The sequence below is a fragment of the Notolepis coatsorum genome, assembly GCF_963971535.1.
Source record: "Notolepis coatsorum genome assembly, chromosome: 1".
In the NCBI taxonomy this organism is placed as follows: Eukaryota; Metazoa; Chordata; class Actinopteri; order Aulopiformes; family Paralepididae; genus Notolepis; species Notolepis coatsorum.
The window spans coordinates 78,561,934-78,577,239 of NC_140165.1; the positions used below are offsets into that span (position 1 = coordinate 78,561,934).

Genomic DNA, 15,306 nt, shown 5'->3' on the forward strand with positions numbered 1-15,306 from the left:
AATGCCACAAAACGAATGCCTTTTGTTAATCAGAACGTTATTTACGCGACAAGCAGTGTGTTGTCTTTGTTGTTGTTTGCATATCATATATGTCACAAATGTAACATTACTATATGTAGTATGTCATGTATGTCACTATGAATTGAAAACGGGGGACCCTGATGTAAACAAGACGAACATCTTTCTCTGGTCTGCATTCCCTTAACAATTGTGTTTATTGAGCTGTACTGTATTGTACCCATTTTTCAATCTGTTAAATATTGATTGATTGTTATTAACAGATTGCAGAATGGGTACAATACAGTACAGCTCAATACACACAATTGTTAAGGGGATGCAGACCAGAGAGACTTTTGTCTTGTTTACATCAGGGTCCCCCATTTTCAATTCATCATAACATATGACACACATGACATACAGATAGACAATCCTGCTACATCTATACATTTATGACATACCAGATTTACAAATACAGTAGCCTATTGTTTGTGATACAAAAATAGTCTAAAAAGAGTATATACATTTGACGAAGAAACTGTACATTGGAGGTGGGTGGGATGGATTATCGACAACCTTACTTGGTCCCAAGAAGAGGGTCTCGTGTATTAAATAAAGTTTTCATTCATTCATTCACTCTGGATCTTGTAAATCCAGTAGCAATACACACAATTGTTAAGGGGATGCAGACCAGAGAAAGGCGTTTGTCTTGTTTACAGCAGGGTCCCCCATTTTCAATTCATAGTGACATTATGACATAGGGACATACATGCCTTACAGGTATATAGTAATAGTACTGTTACATTTGTCACATATACGATATGCAAATATACAGTACTGTTACCCAGAGATCCTATACATATGATGAGGAGGGGGTGAGTGGGTGGTAAAAAAATATATACAAACGGTGGGGAGGAGACTGTCCAGCACACAGCCTCCCTGCCTGGCACAACAACCACAACAGTAGGGTCTATAGTCAGTCAGGACAGTAGGCTCTACAAGTAGGCTCCCTTAAAACGCTAACGCTATTAAAAGAAAAATACAGTGGAGGTTAAAATAAGAATATGACTTGGCCAGAAAAAAAGTTCAGTCAGGAGAATTTTTTTAGCTTTAATCCCTGAGTACGTTTGGGGGAACTAATGGGATAACTGGGGTTGCAACAAAAGTGCAACTAGGGCTAAAAACACAATGAAATATAATAATAATAATAATAATAATAATAATAATAATAATAATAATAATAATAATAATGATAATAATAATAATAATAATAATAATAATAATAATAATAATAATAATAATAATAATAATAAAAATAATAATAATAATAATAATAATAATAATAATAATAAATAATATATCCTTCTTAGCAGACTTCTTTTTATTTTATTTTTTAAAACTTTATTTTTTAGCGTTTATCGCTTTTCTGGTCAAGCATGACCGACAGAAACAGGTTGAAATGGGATGTAGAGCAGGGGAAGACATTCTGAGAAATGACGGCGGGTCCGGGAATCGAGCTCGTGTCCCCCAGATCCGTGACGAGCATGGTTTTCCCCGACGCAGAAATAGCGCCGAGATATGCGGTGAGCTACGGGAGCTCCCCCTCTTAGCAGACTTCTTAGCTTAACATCCCAGGGAACTAATGGGATAACTGGGGATGTTGTTTGCTCCTGACAAGAGTCTCAAAGTCTGGGGTGATGGTAAACAAAGCAACTCTGAGGTCATGCTCAATGTCCAATCTGTACCTCTGCTTTGTCTTCAGCTGGACCAGAGCTGAGAAGCCACTTTCACAAAGATAGGTAGTGCAAAAAAAAAAAAGTATATACCTGTATATATATTTGTTTTTAATACGACGCATCAACGCAAAAATTCGGCGTCAACGAGTTTTTATGATCGACGTCGTCGATTATGTCGACTAATCGTTGCAGCCCTACTCTTAACCATTGAGCTACACAGGGAATGGAACCCCCAACCCTGATGGTGCTCCAAGTTAGCTAGGTTGTGTGGAGTTAGCTAGGTTAAGCTAGTGCTGGTGACCTTGCACGGTCACTAAAGTTAGAACGAGATAAACGGAGTGAATCAGGGCTGTCACAATTGGCCAAAAATGACATTTGCTTCGGGGCCGAGATTCGATTTTAATTCGAAGCTTCGAAATAAAAAAAATAAAAAATTGTCAGTGCTGTAAAGTTTAAACCTTTTTAAATCTTAGACAAACTAAACACTTTGCTTTTCATGAAATATTGTAAGCCGTCATTTGAGGCTTTATAAAAGCAGCACAATGAACACAAATCTGTCAGTGCCGAGTCTGACCTCATCTTAAATAACAAACAGCATTGCTATGCTTGTTGTAATTAACAAAGAGAGGCAGAGTTGATTTAGCAAAAAAATTGAAAATAAAAAAAATTATTCATATTTTTCTTTCTTTCTTTTTTCATATTTGAATCCCATGCCCATCGGACGAAGTTTTGAAGTATTTAAGACAGCCCTAGTATATAGAATAGACATTCATACACAGCAACGCACCTCCGAGCAAGGTGTGATGAACGTGGAACGATATCCTTTCCTTGACGTGATAAGGGAACGCATTTACCACGATTAATATACGAAAGCTGTAGCATTTACTATTTTCAGCATGGTACTATACTATTATCGAGTATAAATAAAGATTGAATGAATGAATGTCTTGCAGTATCCTGGTGCAGCACTGAGGCCCGGTATAGCCGGGACTACTTTCTCTCCGACACACTCCTGGAAATGTTTTTGCCACCAGTCGGTTGCCACGGAAACATGCCGGGAGGAGTCAGACTGTTAAATTGTGTATCTGGCTTAGGAAGAGTCTTGGCCTGACTTTATTTTCTCATAAAAGTGGAGACGAATGAAACGCCTGGTTGATGCAGGGAAGATATAAAAACCTTTTAATTGACAGACTTAGGACAAGGTCACACAAGGTCAGCACAGTAGAATGATCTAAGATTTTTCTGTCACCAACGTACTGTAGCAAGGAGCCAACATGAGCTTTAGGTGAGCTCCACCGAGGCCCTGGAAGTAGCCTGGGAAGAAGTTGTACAATACAAATAAATTATTTGTTATTAATTAAGTGTTGAGGTATAGAAGAAAAACATGTACATATAAAATATATTTTTCATATATACCCGGTGTAAAAAGTATCCTCATGTACACTTAATTTGAGTATACATATTGTACGTGAGTATATGTATTTTAAACTGTATTTTAAACTCTTTGGAAAAACTCCTATATTAATGAGCAGTAGGATTTAATTTTCTATATTAACACATCAAGTGCCGTTCAGCAGGGGGCGCTGTGGGCCATGAGTGCCAGCGCTCTGTTCAATGGGGATAAATGCTGTTTTTTTAACCTATATTAAATATTATAGCTATGGATCCAATAACAACGTCGATTGTCAGTGAGTGTCTTCCAGTCAACATGCAAAAAACAGATAATTTCTTCATCCATACATTTCCGTTTTATACCGTGGTGAATATGAGTATAGTTTTAGAGTGATCCTGTGTAATCCCAGGAAACTCCAGCAAACAGCGCTTTACTGCATTTCATTATAAATCGTGCCATTTCTCGCCTGATTATTGAATCGATCAATTACTGAAATCAACGCTAGATTATCGGTATTATGTTTCATCATGCATGCACGAAAGGGTGGGGGGGGGGTAGTTTTTCTATGCTTCGAGTGCCACCAACGGCATACATTACACAGTACATTACAGACACGCTGCGATCGCGGGGAAAAAATATCGGATCAACGCAAGATTGATAACATATAGTCCTTACCTTGTCTCTGATGTACTGCAAAAAGAATAAACCAATTATCTGATCGCCATTCCAAATACTCATCACGATCGTTTGTCCAACGTTATCCAGCATTGCAGATGAACGGGGGCGGGCGCGGACCCTCGTCGAGGCAACTGTGGTGACCGCTTGTCTTGCCGGAGTGTTCAGACCCCGTCCCCACGCCGCAGCTCGGCCAAGAAAAAAAACACATTGTTTCAAATGGAGTGCAATAGCGGCTGCAATGCGCTAGGCGGCGGTATCAGAATGATACCGGCACTCAAACCGCTGGGCCACAGAAACGTAGATCTACGTTTTTGGCAATCAAAGGGTTAATTGGCAGTAGCTATTTAGTTTCCTATATTAATTAGCAGTAGGATTTAGTTTTCTATATTAATTAGCAGTAGCTATCCTATATTAATTAGCAGTAGGATTTAGTTTCCTATATTTTGGTATGTTGAACTTTAGTACGACTGTAGCTTTTAAGAGAGAGAGAGAGAGAGAGAGAGAGAGAGAGAGAGAGAGAGAGAGAGAGAGAGAGAGAGAGAGAGAGAGAGAGAGAGAGAGAGAGAGAGAGAGAGAGAGAGAGAGAGAGAGAGAGAGAGAGAGAGAGAGAGAGAGAGAGAGAGAGAGAGAGAGAGAGAGAGAGAGACTTTGCTCTAAAGTGCTGAGTTAGGATTGTGGGGGGGGGGGGGGGTGTAGTAGAGGGCAGTAGTAACTAATGGTGAGTTTTGTGTGTCGTCATGGTCAACGTAGCCCAGAGGATGTCTGGAGTAGAGGATGGTCTTTTAAAAAATGTTATGATATTCATAAAACGCTATTGTGGCTTAGTTACAATCAAGTTCTACTTAGTTCTATAGAAGAGACAGCAACATGTCCATATGCCAACCTGGACAAACTCTGTCTGTATGGCTCTGGTAGACAAAGAGACGGGAATCTGTTGTCTCACTACATTTGGTTTTAAATCGGGTTCAAGGTTGGTTGGCTGTCCACAACAACACATCTAGGAAAGGGTGCTGTGTGTTTTTAGTACATGCACACACACAGGACAGGAAGTGAGCGGGGACATTTCCTGTGTTATCTGTCTCCAACTATTTACTGTTTCCTCTGGGGGTGACAAGAAGGTGTTTTATGCATTATAGGAAATAATGCATAGAAATAATGTATAGGAAATAATGCATAGAAATAATGTATATAGGAAATAAGGCCTGTGCCAAAGTGAGAATGACACAAAATAACTTGTAATTATAGTTAGTCAATTCTAGACTCTAGTCAGTGATTTATTCTAGAATCGAGTGATTTATTTTACCCTAAACCCAAGTTGGCATTTTCTTCCTGTGATCTGCTGGTATATACACACATGTTGTTTTTACCAATAATTATCACAATGAGAGCATATTTAAGTAGTGAAACAGATAGGTCACAATCGCTGGTCGCAGTCACATATATACACACATATATATATATATATTTCATATTTACAAATCTAATTCAGTTTTGAAAATGAGGTGACAGATAAAATAATAAAACATTCCAATATACACAAACCTACTGTTCTCATGTTTGACTTAGTAAGGAAATCCTGTTTAAACCTGGTTTGGTCGTGTCGGGACACATCTGGCCTGGTGCAACATCAACATTGTGTGTGTGTGGTTAGTGAGAATGCCTGGCTAATATAACCCATCTGTCTATCAGTTTGTCTCCATGTGTTTCTCCTAAAACACTGACGTCTTTATAATGATGTCTGAGCTAAAGCTGGTCTTTATAGAGTCTAAGTATTGAGACAGTGAGCTAAAGCTGGTCTTTATAAAGTCTAAGTATTGACAGTTGGCTAAGGTTGGTCTTTATAAAGTAGGCTACAAGTATTGACAGTTGGCTAAGGTTGGTCTTTATAAAGTAAGTATCGACAGTTAGCTAAGGTTGGTCTTTATAACATTTTGAGACGGTTAGCTAAGGTTGGTCTTTATAAAGTCTAAAGTTTTGAGACAGTGAGCTAAAGCTGGTCTTTATAAAGTCTAAGTATTGACAGTAGGGATGTCCGATATTATCGGCCTACCGATATTATCGGACGATATTGGCATTAAAATGTGATATCGGAAATTATCGGTATCGGTTTAAAAGAAAATATATATATATTTTTTTTTTTTCATTTCTTTCACCTTTATTTACCTAGGCAAGCAAGTAAGAACAAATTCAGATTTTATTTATTGTCAAAAGTATGCATAATGTTGTGTTAATTCCATGACAAGATATATGTAATGTTAATTACCTGAAATTATTACGTTTTTTGGGGGGGGAAACCCTGCATATATCGGTATCGGTTGATATCGGTATCGGAAATTAAGAGTTGGACAATATCGGTATATCGGTATCAGTAAAAAAGCCAATATCGAGCATCCCTAATTGACAGTTAGCTAAGGTTGGTCTTTATAAAGTAGGCTACAAGTATTGACAGTTGGCTAAGGTTGGTCTTTATAAAGTAAGTATCGACAGTTAGCTACGGTTGGTCTTTATAAAGTCTAAAGTTTTGAGACGGTTAGCTAAAGCTGGACTTTTTTAGGCTGAATTGAAGTATTGCTATTGACTCCTCTACAGTGTAATATTGTTTCACATCATTAGATGAATATGTCGGTGTTCGATTCTGGGTCTTCAATGTTCATTGGCCTCTATGTTAAAACAGTGACGGCAGCAGAAAGAACCAGTGTGTTGTGTTTGACTTAACCAAGGGTTGTAACCAGAGGAGGTGAACGAGTTTGTGACTCACTCTTTCCCTTTTCTTCCCTCCTCTCTCTCTCTCTCTCCAGCCAGGGCCCTCTGTCATCCATCCGTGCCGCCATCAAGAGAAGTGAGTCTTTCATCCCTTGCTTCCCTGTAACGTTTCTCTGTGGAAGAAATTAATCTACTTCCTTCTGTCGTGCTATTTGATGTGTTTCTAACTTTCTATGGAACTGTTAATACCATCGCAGTACAGTTCTGTATCTACAGTATGTAGTTCTTTAGATACAAAGCACCTCTTAGACCAGACCTCACTCACCCATGGTTAACCACTCTACCCCTAGTGGCAGCTCCTATTACTACACTAGTCGTACTCATATTAGTACATGTGTAACAGTTTGTAGTAGGAAGACCCAAGTGCAGAACAGAAGCTGCATGCAGCTGACCAAACATGGGTGCATTGATAAGACAGGCAGGCAGGTAGAAGACAGGCAGGCAGGTAGAAGACAGACAGGCAGGTAGAAGACAGACAGACAGGCAGGTAGAAGACAGACAGACAGGCAGGCAGGTAGAAGACAGACAGGCAGACAGACAGACCGGCAGGTAGAAGACAGACAGACAGACAGGTAGAAGACAGACAGACGGGTAGAAGAGACAGACAGACAGACAGATAGACGGGTAGAAGAGAGGGTAAAAGAGACAGACAGCAGACAGGCAGGCAGGTAGAAGACAGACAGGTAGAAGACAGACATACAGGTAGAAGACAGACAGACAGGTAGAAGACAGACATACAGGTAGAAGACAGCCAGACATACAGGTAGAAGACAGACAGGCAGGCAGGTAGAAGACAGACAGGTAGAAGACAGACAGGCAGGTAGAAGACAGACAGGCAGGTAGAAGACAGACAGGCAGGTAGAAGACAGACAGGCAGGTAGAAGACAGACAGACAGACAGGCAGGTAGAAGACAGACAGACAGGCAGACAGGCAGGTAGAAGACAGACAGGGAGACAGACAGACCGGCAGGTAGAAGACAGACAGACAGCTAGAAGAGACAGACAGACAGACAGACAGAAGACAGACAGGCAGGTAGAAGACAGACAGACAGACAGACAGACAGACTGGCAGGTAGAAAACAGACATACAGACAGATAGACGGGTAGAAGAGACAGACAGCAGACAGACAGGCAGGCAGGCAGGTAGAAGACAGACAGACAGACAGGTAGAAGACAGACAGACGGGTAGAAGACAGCCAGACAGGCAGGTAGAGGACATACAGACAGACAGGTAGAAGAGACAGCCAGCCAGACAGACAGACAGACAGACAGGTAGAAGACAGACGGGTAGAAGACAGACATACAGGTAGAAGACAGACAGGCAGAAGACAGACAGACAGGTAGGAGACAGACAGGCAGAAGACAGACAGGCAGGTAGGAGACAGACAGACAGGTAGAAGACAGACAGACAGACAGGTAGAAGACAGACAGGCAGGTAGAAGACAGACAGACAGGTATAAGACAGACAGACAGAAGACAGACAGGCAGGTAGAAGACAGACAGACAGGTAGAAAACAGACATACATACAGATAGACGGGTAGAAGAGACAGACATCAGACAGACAGACAGGCAGGCAGGTAGAAGACAGACAGACAGACAGGTAGAAGACAGACAGGCAGGTAGGAGACAGACAGACATACAGGTAGAAGACACACAGGCAGGTAGGTAGAAGACAGACAGGCAGGTAGAAGACAGGCAGGCAGACAGACAGGCAGACAGACAGGTAGAAGACAGACAGACAGACAGACAGAAGACAGACAGGCAGGTAGGAGACAGACAGACAGACAGACAGACTGACAGGTAGAAAACAGACAGACAGGCAGGTAGAAGACAGACAGGCAGTTATAAGACAGGCAGACAGGCAGGTAGAAGACAGACGGGCAGGTATAAGACAGACAGACAGACAGACTGACAGGTAGAAAACAGACAGACGGGCAGGTAGAAGACAGACAGGCAGGTAGAAGACAGACAGACAGGCAGACAGACAGACATGTAGAAGACAGACAGACATACAGGTTGAAGACAGACAGACAGGCAGACAGACAGACATGCAGGTTGAAGACAGACAGGCAGACAGTTTGAAGACAGACAGGCAGGCAGGTTGAGGAAACGTAGGAGAATGTTTGAGAATGAGGTCCATTGTGCCGTTGTTGTTTGTGTGTTTCAGCCTCCACCAGGTCCAACTCTCTGAGCGAGGCTCCACCCAGAGACAGAGACAGAGACAGGAGGTAAGACTGACAGATGCACCTACCTAAAAAGAAAAAAGAAAAATATATAAAACGTTGTACTACAAAGAAGAGCGTTTCCGCATAGCTGTGTAAACCTACATTATGTTGTCTGATGATATCACCCAGTGGTAACATGTAAAGGGAGAAGAGTAAAGGACCTAGGCAACTCCCTTGTGCAACCCCATAGTTGTTGTCATATATCTCAGACATATGGCTTCCTAGTTTAACATGGAGCTACCTCCCTCTGATGTATGTTTTAAACCAGCTTAGCACATGTTCTGAGAAACCGACAAAGTTTTCAAGGCGATCGATTAGAATATCGTGATCGATTGTATCAAATGCTGCACTGAGATCTAGCAGGATAAGGATGGAGACCTTATTCTCATCAGAGTTCAGTCTGAGGTCACTGATTATTTTGGTGAGGGCAGTGCTATGATATTTTCTGAACCCCGACTGAAATTCTTCTAATATGTTGTTTTCTTCAAGAAAGGAATTTATTTGAACTGAAACTACCGTAATTCCTCTAATAGTATTGTATTAGGAGGCCGGCTTATAATTGCTTAGCTCAACAGCGCACCCGGATATTAATAGAGACCCGGATTTTAATAGAATACAGGTTACTATTAGAGGAATTACGGTATCTTTTCAAGTACTTTACTAATGAATGGGAGGTTGGATATGAGTCTATAATTTGCCAGTGCATTACTATCTAAGTTAGGTTTTTTTAATAAGGGTTTTACAACTGCTGTTTTAAAGGCATCTGTGAAAATACCAGTTATAAGGGAAGTGTTGATGATATCTAGCACAGGGCTTGAAACTAGGGGTGCACGATATAGCTTTTTTTACCCCGATATCGATAACTTTCTGCTCCTCAAGGTCGATACCGATAACCGATATATATATATTTATTGTATTATAATATTTTTTTTTAATGTATATTCCTGTAGTTTACTTTTGACCTAACCAGATTTATCATGACATGAGCGTTACTACTATGAACAAAACAAAGCCAAGAGAACAGTTTTAACTCTTCAAATAAAGTGACTATATTTATTTGTCCAAATAAATATAATTTGAGTCAATCACAAAATTCACAATCCGTCAATGTCATTAACAATGTTTCCCTGAACAATGAGTGAACTAAACTAAACTAACTAACCAACAGGTATTGTGCTTTGTCAGTAGGGATGGGTACCGGTACCTGTGAATCGATACCGGTACCCAACGGTACCTTTTTTCGGCACTTTAGTCTCTAAGAAATCTACCTACCTCAGTTGTAAAAATAAATAAATATCCAAACTTCAAATAACCACATTTTCGACCGTTTTCGGCTTGCCATTGCCCCGACTGCTTTGTTGTTGAATCAAGTCAAATCCTAAGTAAGCATATATTGTGCGTGTGAACGTTGACATGAAAAGAAAAAAGTAAAGAAAAAGAAATAAGTGTAAAAAAATAATAATAATAATAATAAATTAAGATTTTTTTTTAATTATCGGAGCTATCAATAATTTTATCGGGATGACGTCATAATAGCTGATATCGTGCATCCCTACTTGAAACACTATTAACCCTTTCTCTGCCACGCTTATATCCATCCTTATACCATCCTCTGCCAGCTCTATTTGTCTATGGAGATGTTCCCCTTCTTTGCAGGGCTATAACTTTTTAAATTGTATTGCTAAATTGACATTACTATGGCCCATTCAACGTCAAGTATCTATCGTTTAGGATGTAGCAACGTTCTACTTTTTCATTCACATATTCATACTAAAATATGGTCTAAAGTATAAATATGTTTTTATCGTTTTCTGCAGCATTCTGCAGAACGTGAGTTATAGCCCTAAATACATATGATCATCAAATGTAGTTTGATACGGGGGGGGGGGGGGGTTTATAAGTCCGTGGCCGACGTTAAATCATTTATTTAGTATGGGTGATATGTTGATCTGAGCAGTGTGTATGTATAATAATAATCAAACACGCTGAAACTCACCGCAGCTTCCTCGTAGCGTTGGGCGATCAGCGTGGAGCAGAAAGTTCGCTATTATGGGATGTCGATCTAGTTGGTCCAGTTCCAGGTTTTATAATACTATATACGTCCAAATCATGTTGTTTATCGAGTTATTGGCAACGGATCGCTATCCAGTGTATCAAGCTGGAGTCCCGCTAGCGATAGCGAGTGGCCGGACGAAATATGGATGAGCACCACTTCCTGCCAGTCACTTCCGGTTTTGGCCATTCGCCGATCGGCCACCAGATGGCGGTCTTGAACCGTTGGAGAGTTGAGAGGAGATCAACAGCAAGTCTCAAGTCTCCGTGGGTGAAATATGATTGCCATGACAGATTTTTGAAATATTGATCTCAAAGACGCTGTAAGACGTCATTGGCAGATTAAGCATGGCGAGCAATGATGTCTAAAGTCGTCCTTGGCGATTAAAGGGTTAAACACTGTTTAGTAGTAAACCTGTAGGTACAGGATCAATGTCTGAGGTGGAGGAGTTACATTCTGAGACAGTTTTGCAAGGCTCATCTAATGTGATGCTTGTGAATCTTCTCATGGTTACATTGTGCAGTTTGCTGTAATCAGCTTTATTTCCATCATGAGTAATGCTGGCTCTGATCTAAGTTATTTAGTTGCAAATTTTTAAGTCATATTTAACTGCGGAGGACTGCGGAGGAGTGGGGGTGGTGTTGAGTAGTAGTGATGGCATGGCGTCTGTACGAACCATTCTTTACCCTTTTTTACACCGGAATAAATTTGGCACCACACATTCACTGATCAGTTCCCTTCTGTTTCCCAGAGGAATCATCTTCTGTTTTCACAAATACTAAGAGAAGTAGTATGTAAGAAATAACAGCGATTTTGGACACATGGAAAGATGTTGGATCTCTCTATTTGGTGAATAGAATTATAGAATAGAATTATATCTCAGTCGTTTTTGTCTAGTGACCCCACACGAACGGCCTGAATTAAAAGTCATGGATCGGATCAGAACCCGGTAACATCCGCGCATTATGTAAACAACATTCATTTTGGACCCGCCACAATCTTGATAAATGAATGATAAATTCATTCATCAATAATCTTTTTGCAAGAAAAGCAATAACTTTTTATTACACACCTTTCTAAATGCTCTGTGGATACATTATTGTTTAAAAATGATTATTTGACATACAAATGTTGTCTATGGCACCTTTTTAAAGTTTCAGACTTCAAATCAGCATAACCGTCTGTAGTGTGATAGTAAAGGGTTAACCTTCTGTAGTGTGGTAGTGAAAGGGTTAATAGTTATCAGAATCATTCTTACAAGTCAGGGTGACTTGACAAGACCAAGACAAGACCGGTCAACAACAATCCACCTTCAAAAGGAAGCATGTCTTGACTCAGCTGTTTGTATTGCTGACATCAGGGGGACTTTCCTAATGTCTCTTTTTTTTTGATTGATTGAATACTTTATTGACACAACAGTAGGACAACATTTGAAAAACAATAACAAGAGTCATCAGGTCAAATGGATAAAACACAATAAAGCCATGGCTTGTTTTCATTGTGGTCCATAACATGGAACATTAAAAAAGCTACAAGGTCAGCCTGCTCTGTGTTTATAGTCAACATCACACGGGTTCTTCCTCTGTGTTTATCGCTGGGCTGAGAAGATACCAACGGTTTGATCAGAGATCTAACCAAGTCCTTCTCACTTCCTGTAATGTGTCACGTGAGCTACACACGGCACGCCATTGGCTGGCTTGCTGCCCAATGAGAATAGAGCAGGCACCGGCTCCGTTCGCCCCAACGGCTTTGCTAGAATGTGGCTGTTTTTGTCTTTACCATACAAATAAAGCAAAATATTATACTGCATCTTACAAGCTGAAGGTGTTTTGAACATTATGACACTAATCGATGTTTCTCTGATGTGTAGATCCAGAGCAAAACAAGTTTGTTCAAGACTTGTCCAGTGTTATCACACTGATAACGACGGCGCCTGTGTAAATGTCCCGAGATAGGAACTGTTCGATTTCCATCCCATTGGTGCAGCTTTTAATGCGTCATCTTCCTTCATCACACAGCGGCATTTCCCAAACTTAGGATCGCAACCCAAAATGGGTTTTTATTGGGTCGCCAATTGGCAAGAATAAAATGCATCACAATTCTATGATACGAGAATGTTAAGATAATGACTGCAGCTTATCTTTGCGTTGCATTCGGAGGAAAGGAAAGGAATCGATGAGAGACGATGCACTCTTAAGCCTTTTTGGCTAGGTTTATTTCACGTTGGCATAAACATTGTTGTAGCGTGCACCTGCTACTTCAAGGTGCAGCTGAGAGAGGAAGAGAGAGAGAGAGCTGAGCAGGTGGACACACCCCTTTTATAGGCTCAGCACGGTGAAACAGATGTGCGCCTCTACCTTTAGTTAGAGTGCCCCATAGTGTTACAACAACATTACTGCACTCATAATATATACAGAGAACACATTGATATATATTAGGGCTGTCAGTTTATCGCGTCAATTAGATTAATTAATTACACAGCAAATTATCGTGTTATGAAATTCAAAATTAATAAAAAACATTTTTTTATTTATTTTTTTTTAATCTTATTCATTCCATAAGAACGTAGAATACACATTTACAGACATTATTTTAATATTGTCCTCCATTTGCATGTTCTTGGTATCTGATTCTAGGGACATCTATGGATCTCAGGGAATGTATTCCCAGTGTCAGAAATACTGTGTCTGTTACTAGGCTTGAGTAAATTGTAATGAACCAAATGAGAATATCAATAAAAAAATTAAATTCTTTGACTGTGAATAACACCATGCTCAAATTGACCAGACCTGAAAAATCTAAGCAAATTAATAGATGGAAGATGATTAAACAGAAGGTTTTGTAGATACAGTACTGAATTCTGTCATCCGGACACATGCAATTTGAAATATGATTATAGAATATAGAATATCAGGCATAAAATGGTTATGCGATTAAAATGCTATTAATTAGATGAATTAATTACAAATCCTGTAATTAATTAGATTCATATTTTTAATCACCTGACAGCACTAATATATATATAGCACATAATAGCACAACTGAGGACATTTTACCTTTTACTTTATAGAATTTTGACTTTTCAGTTCAGTTGCCTCTCCACTGTCCCCTTGAAAACTAGCAAAGCTATTTACTCGCAAAGATATGGTCTGGGGGTTAGCTTTAGCTTCCTAGTAGGGCTGCAACTAATGACTATTTTGGTAGTCGACTAATCTGTTGATTATTTTTTCGATTAGTCGACTAATCGAAAAGAAATTATATTAAAAAATATATATATATATTTTATATCTTTGTGAAAGTGGCTTCTCAGCTCTGGTCCAGCTGAAGACAGAGCAGAGGAACAGATTGGACATTGAGCATGACCTCAGAGTTGCTTTGTCTACCATCACCCCAGACTTTGAGACTCTTGTCAGGACCAAACAACATCCCCAGTTATCCCATTAGTTCCCCCAAACTTACTGTCGGTCTGTTATGTTAAGCTAAGAAGTCTTCAGCTGGACCAGAGCTGAGAAGCCACTTTCACAAAGATAGGTAGTGCAAAAAAATATATATAATAATAATAATAATAATATTTTTTTTTAAACGACTAATCGACGCAACAATTCCTCGTCGACGATTTTTTATAATCGACGTTGTCGATTATGTCGACTAATCGTTGCAGCCCTACTTCCTATTAGTACCAGTCACCTCTAGCTTTAGCTTAGCTTAAGGTTAGTGATGGTGATGGATGCTAGCTGCTAATGTTACCCCAGCAGGCTGTGAAATTCTGTAATGTGATTCATTGTCGATTTTATAGCTTGGTTTTCTTTTGTATGTTAGCATGTTAGTTAGCAAAGCATGCAGGGTTTTGGTGCTTTAGTGGCTTAGCCTTTGCTAGCCAGTAGCCCACAAACTGTAGTGCAGTTTTGTCTGCTCCAAATTAATAATGTTGTTTACATGTTGATGTATCCCCTCCCTCCTTCCCATTTCCCCACGAGGAGTGCGCCTGATTGGATCAATTACATGCTGGTGCTCTAGTGCATGTTATCTATAGCACCTTTAATTGTCTAGTCTTGTATTTTACGCATGGAGGTTTTGTAATTAATGGGGAAAATGAATGTGTTAATATTGATAGCCCTAGAAACAAGACAGTCGATAAAACTTGTTTCCGTGTTGTGTTGCTAGGCGACCGGAGATCACCATCCTATCAGCAGAGCCGCTGGCATCTACTGCTCCCTGGTTCCCAGGGGCTTCTGGGGGATTTCCTCCTGCTCCTCCCCCTGCTGCACAGATCTGGGGACCAACCATCCCTCCATCCATACAGGTAAACTATCCATCCATCCATCCATACAGGTAAACTATCCATCCATCCATCCATCCATATATCCATCCATCCATCCATCCATCCATACGCACGCACGCATGGTGTGAAACATTTCCACAACTCCTGGAAGTGTGGACTTGATGACGTGTGGACCTGA

The 15,306-nt window shown here is 40.1% G+C and overlaps 1 protein-coding gene across 1 annotated transcript in view; it reads left to right on the forward strand.

Moving 5' to 3' along the window:
• The window catches only part of LOC311235886 (uncharacterized protein), an 86,282-nt gene that overhangs the window by 44,487 nt on the left and 26,489 nt on the right, over positions 1-15,306 (forward strand). The window contains 3 exon segments of the mRNA XM_084323413.1: positions 6,603-6,643; positions 8,736-8,796; positions 15,011-15,149. Of these exon segments, the coding sequence (XP_084179539.1) occupies positions 6,603-6,643; positions 8,736-8,796; positions 15,011-15,149 (241 nt within the window).